The 6,029-nt window shown below is 34.8% G+C and overlaps 1 protein-coding gene across 1 annotated transcript; it reads right to left on the bottom strand.

The window, feature by feature from the left end:
* Positions 1–2,148: 2,148 nt before the first annotated feature.
* LOC134233549 (uncharacterized) lies at positions 2,149–6,020 on the bottom strand. The gene is made up of 4 exons (XM_062715517.1): positions 5,684–6,020; positions 5,235–5,332; positions 3,227–4,396; positions 2,149–2,961 (listed from the first exon to the last, which is right to left on the bottom strand). The coding sequence occupies exons 1-4, from the start codon at positions 6,018–6,020 to the stop codon at positions 2,284–2,286; spliced, it is 2,283 nt and encodes a 760-aa protein (XP_062571501.1). The 3' UTR covers positions 2,149–2,283.
* Between the last annotated feature and the right edge of the window lie 9 nt (positions 6,021–6,029).

The following is a 6,029-nucleotide window of genomic DNA, read 5'->3' as shown; positions in this document are numbered from 1 at the left end:
TTTTTCCTATTTATTTCTATGTAAAACTTTGATTCCCAATTGTGGCCCCGCCCTTCCCCTGGGGGTCATGAATTTTACAATTTAGAATCTACACTACCCCAGAATGCTTCCACATAAGTTTCAGCTTTTCTGGCCCAGTGGTTTTTGAGAAGAAGATTTTCAAAGATTTTCCCTATATATTTCTATGTAAAACTTTGATTCCCAATTGTGGCCCCGCCCTTCCCCCGGGGGTCATGAATTTTACAATTTAGAATCTACACTACCCCATGATGCTTCCACATAAGTTTCAGCTTTTCTGGCCCAGTGGTTCTTGAGAAGAAGATTTTCAAAGATTTTTCCTATATATTTCTATGTAAAACTTTGATTCCCAATTGTGGCCCCACCCTTCCCCCAGGGGTCATGAATTATACAATTTAGAATCTACACTACCCCAGAATGCTTCCACATAAGTTTCAGCTTTTCTGGCCCAGTGGTTCTTGAGAAGAAGATTTTCAAAGATGTTTCCTATATATTTCTATGTAAAAATTTGATTCCCCATTGTGGCCCCGCCCTTCCCCCGGGGGTCATGATTTGAACAATTTAGTATCTACACTATACCAGGATGTTTCCACATAAGTTTCAGCTTTTCTGGCCCAGTGGTTCTTGAGAAGAAGATTTTTTAATGACCCCATCCTATTTTTGTCTTTTCTTGATTATCTCCCCTTGTGAAGGGACTTGGCCCTTTATTTTAACAATTTAAATTTCCCTTCATCCAAGGATGCTTTGTACCAAGTTTGGTCAAAATTGACCCAGTGGTTCTTGAGAAGACGTCGAAAATGTGAAAAGTTTACAGAAGGACAGACGGACGGACAGACAGACAGACGGACGGACGGACGACGGACAAAATGTGATCAGAAAAGCTCACTTGAGCCTTCGGCTCAGGTGAGCTAATAATTCCGTCAAAAATCATTGAAGCAAATTTAACCAAATACAAACTCTTTATGTAACTCATCAAAATACACTCACGTATTAAAAAAAATCAGCTCAATTTCTGAAAAACTTAAAAAAAAACACAGAAAAAAGTAGAACAGACTGACAGATAGACAAAACGAACACGCTCAGAGGAAACCACCAGGGGACTAATTTATAAAGTACAAGTATTCTGGAGCTTAGATCAACTTTTTTTGACAAATCCCAGCTCTTATGAAATATGGTGATAATGAACAGTGATGAAACTCCGGAGTTCATTGACAATCGGTAGCAAAGAAAATACGGAACCTCCAAATTATCAGAGATGAGATCTGGTGCCACAGAGGAGTAAAAATCTCCCGTCGAAGAATGATACCCATTTTGTACTCACTGTAATGTTCAGAAAAACGGAAAAAACCATAGACAATTTAATGTTTAAATAATAACCCTAAATCATTATTAAAAGTGTCACCTCAAGCATTCGATATATTGACAGACTCTATTTGTTAACAAGATGATTGTGTTGACCTTAGAACTTTCGAAATGATGACTTTGAATAAGAATGTTAATAGCCTTGTTTCATCACTTTGTTTTTTCTATATCAAATCATACATACAAAATCATTGCTATTTGATTATGAGTCAGATTAGTTAAATGTTATAAAAAGTTCATGTAGTTATTTAATTACTCCATACATCCAATGAGTAATGCTCCTAATTTTGAGTCTCTTTGCTTTCAAGCGTCGATACTGCTGTTTGCATTTTTGGGACATCTGAGAGCATTTTCTTCACCATTTCATGCTGACTATCCATTTAATAATCCTTTTAATTTCAGATTTCTTTCAAAAGTAATTTTATTTTATATCAGCAAGCTGAAGGTTAATCAAGAACGTCTTTCCAAATTCTGCAATGTGATATTTCAAATATTTCACCCTACATGTCACAAAACTCATCCTTATTCATATCCCGCTAACTTTAAATCTTCAATGTGCTTTTGATTTTTTGCACATCTGAAACCAGAGAACGCAATATCTCAAAATTAATAACATCTTCCTCTTTCAATGTCAAATTTTGAATTTCTGAGACCACAAACATATAAAACCACATTTTTTATGTCTCTGGTGAGACATATATTTCTGAATTTTTGCTGAGGAGTGAAAACAGAGGTCACGTGTGCTGTCAAACGTTGAAACAACGCAAGTTTACTGAAAATTTAATATCTATTTATCTTAATTTGAAAAGAAAATAAATCATTCATTTTTAATTGATATATCTATTTAAAGTTATAGGCAATTTATTCTTCAAGGATTCATGGCACGTTTTAAGACATACACTCTTAATTCGACGCATGCTTCATTTCAAGCCTCTCTACTGCTGCTTTCATCACTTTCATATCTGACCATATTTCTTTCACCATTTCATGCTGATCTTCCATTTTGATCTTTTCTATTACAGCATCTTCAGTTTCCTTTCTTAAGGTCAGTTTCTTTATCTCATTCAGGTTGTCCAAGTACTTCTTTCCTGTGAAGGTTTCCAATCTTTGGCAGATATCTGACATCATAGACCAGGTGTCATCGAATTCTGCCTGAGAGGTGGAGGCTGAGCTCACGTGAGCAGTCAAACCGTTTCGGATTGACCTAATTCTCTCGATATCATCACCAACTGTTTCCTCTCCTGCTGCAGGCTCGTCTCCCCATTTTCCTTTGGTTGGTAAAGGAATCTTTTTACAAATGTTTCTGATCAATGAGTATGTTAACGAAATATCAAAATCCTTATATCCCGAATGATTGGCATCTATCAAGAGTTGTTCTTGTTCCGGACGCAATCTTTTGTGCAAATTTGGTGTTCCTTTCACTCTGTTATATATAAGGGAAGGGGGGACCTCAATCTCTAGTATGTCTCTGTATGCTTGATTTAACACGTCATTTGTTGCCATTCCAAGTTTCGCATATCTAGATCGGTCCCCAAGGTTTTGTGCAGAAGCCGTCAAAGAGCTGGAATTAGTCTGTTGTATCTGAAATAAGATTCCACCTGATTTAGTTAAAACCAGTTGTGATCTTGGAAGGGAAAAGAAACCACTAAGAACAATATCTGTCAAAGTATCACAGCATTTGAATGGCACAGCATTTGATGGATAAATGAAATTGAATATTCTGATGATCTAAAAAAAAATATCAATATTATATAAATCATTAAATAAAAAACGGTAAATTTATTTGCAGTTGACAAGTTTATGTTAATTTTTTGATGTAGTATTTTGTTCAATTTAGAAGCATTACCTGTTTCCAATATCTTATTATAGCGCTAGAGTTTATCACATGCTTTTCCACTGCTGGACAGGAAGGACAATTAAAAGTCGCTATTGTAAACTTAGATTCATCTACGACAGCACTGCCTTTGCTGTCACAAAATCCTACAGGTTTGCATTTGAAAGCAACATGAAATTTGGTGTTATTCTCGAATGTGTTGGACAGATTTTGCAAAAAACTCTCAATTCTTTCTCTAATCTGGTGACACACTGTAACATCAACTTCTCCTACCAAAACAAACACTTGCAACTGAATATCTGTTTGAGTCATTCCAAGCATTATTATATGGTGCTGGTCTTCAAACTCAAAAATCGCCGCCGTCTGGTAAATGCATCCTCTATCTCCATCAGTAAAAATCTCCCAAGGAATCTGCATGCAAGTTGCTACAAGACGATGGAAAATTCCAGCAGGAAGAATATCAAACGTGTAGCAGATGATGGAGGAGGCAGAGTATGATGAGAAGCAGTCTACTGGAAATTGCATCTTGTTCATGCAGGGGACATACCACTTTTTGTCCCCCATTTTAGCTAAGAGTCCTAACTTCTCCATATATAGCAAGATGGCTTCTTTATTCTCAATGTAACAATTGTTGTTCATTCTCCATATAGCAGATAAGAGAGATTCATCTAACTCTCCAGTTTGATTGAATTTGTCCCATTCTGAGGTAAATTCAATTAAATCTTCTTTTGCATGGTTTTTATCTGTTATGACATTTTTAAATGCATCTGCAAACCACTGAACATCGAGAATAATACTTTCATTGAGGAATTGTTGGTTGAAGTGTATAATTTCTCTGATGTCATGGAAGAACTCTAGCATGGAAATCTTATCTTCAGTAGTTTGGAGCTTTATTCCCTCTGGCAATGTTTCGTTGAACAACTCAAGTTCACCCCTACTCAAAATTCTGTGGAGTTTCTTTTCCCGAAAGAATGTTTCAAACATAGCCCATGACTGTGGAAGTTCTTCACCCCAGTGATCAAGCCTGCTCACGACATCAGCAATGGACAGCTTGAGTTTTTCAATGCTTTCATTGTCATGGAAACCAACTGCAAATCGCCGCGTCACATCAATATGTTTTTTTAAAGACTTCTTCTTCATGTCCAGAGTCTTCCATACTTCACGGAAAAACAATTCCTTTTCCTATTCAACAAAAAAAATTACCTTATTTTATGCAAGCAAAGTGATGGTAAACCAATGTTCATAATCATGAAATATTTTCGTCGTGTCTGTTTACACACACTTGCTTGAGACACTAGCTTAAATATACATATGCAAATCATCATTATAATAAACAATCTATGACAAAGATAAAATATGTTTTCAAACAATAAATCTAAATAATGAAAACAAAGTCCTTATAGTATTTTATGCATACATGTACAAAGAAGTAACGGTAAAACAATGTTTATAATCATGAAATGTTTTCTTACTGTCTTAAGCTTGTTTTTAAACATGGTTCAAACAATAGATCTAGCTTATTTATTGTTCAAAAACGAGGGAGGGCCAAATTAGTTACTTCATTGCTCTATTTTACACTAAAAAAAACCTACAACTTTTACTTCCAGACATATTTCTGAACATTTTTACTGTCTAATGCAACCAATTCTAAACAACAAGTAAAATTAATATGTAATAAGATGAAAAAAGGATTTATCTGATTATTCTTTCGTGGAAATTAATTTTGAATCACCTGAAGAGATTCCGCCAATTATCAAAATTTCTTGATTTATACTTAAAAAAAATAAATGAGAGAGAGAGAGAGAGCTTTAAAAGGGGACATTTGCCTGTTTTTTTAACAAGTTTTTTTTTCAAATAATTTCACCATAGTTGTACTACATTATCCTCACTTTTTTCTAATAATAATGCCCGTTTTTCACTATTACTGATAATTTACTGACAATTGATTTAATGGTGAATTTTGACTAACAATAGCATAATGTATATATTATGATTTTAAGTAAACAAAAGTATATGGTACCTTCTCTGTTTTTTTCTCACTGTGTGTACCGATCAGTATGACAGGAGCCTTATCACTGCCATATTGATGAATGGACTTCATCCAGAATTCAAGATAACCTGGAAAACAAAGACACATTCACCTATGACAATAAAAGAAGGAAGTTTATTTTATTTTCATTTAAATAGATTGCAACAAATGATTCTTTTAGGTTAGGTATGGCCTATTTTTTTCTCATAAACAAACATATAACTTTCCTTTCCTATAGAGCTACAAAGGAGGACAAACAAATAGAAAAGTAATTCTTTTTCAGCGAAAACGTTCTTGAAAAATAAGATATTGGTTACTTCCCTTTTTAATTCACATCAAACAAATTTATCAATACATTCGGTTTTTGACTTAATGTGGCGGTGTGTAAAAGATTTATTGATTAATGTTTCTTATCATACATGAAATAATTAAAATATTACCTCTGTGTGTCCATTCCCCGTAAACGGAGCCTTCCCGACAACACACTTCTTCTCCAACCTTATCATCAAACTTCTTCTCCATATTCAGCACCAGAATAAAGAAAGCCCGGGGACTCAGAAATATCTGGTGTGAGGCATAATATGCACACTGTCCCGCAAAGTCAATTTTTTTGTCTGGATCTGAAACGTTTTTTTGCCTCAATTTGCAAATTTCCAGAGATTTCTGAACGATGTTGAACATCTTGGCTTTCATTAAAAATTTCCACCACATTTTCGGATGATATGGCCCCTTGTAATGGATAGGATGAGTTGGTTTTTTTGTCGTTGGTATCCTCATGTGATATCT

The sequence above is a fragment of the Saccostrea cucullata genome, unplaced genomic scaffold (assembly GCF_032062105.1).
Source record: "Saccostrea cucullata isolate Sc308-1 unplaced genomic scaffold, CSIRO_AGI_Scuc_v1 ctg9745, whole genome shotgun sequence".
NCBI classification, from domain to species: Eukaryota; Metazoa; Mollusca; class Bivalvia; order Ostreida; family Ostreidae; genus Saccostrea; species Saccostrea cuccullata.
The sequence above is the reverse complement of the archived record's forward strand: the minus strand, read 5'-3'. Positions and strand labels throughout refer to the sequence as shown.

Excerpts from the sequence above, each read along its gene's own strand:
- LOC134233549 (XM_062715517.1), bottom strand. The coding sequence starts at position 6,020 with ATGAGGATACCAACGACAAAAAAACCAACTCATCCTATCCATTACAAG. Across the intron at positions 5,333-5,683 it reads CGGGGAATGGACACACAGAG|GTTATCTTGAATTCTGGATG; the intron begins GTAATATTTTAA and ends TTTGTTTTCCAG. Across the intron at positions 4,397-5,234 it reads GTGAGAAAAAAACAGAGAAG|GAAAAGGAATTGTTTTTCCG; the intron begins GTACCATATACT and ends TTTGTTGAATAG.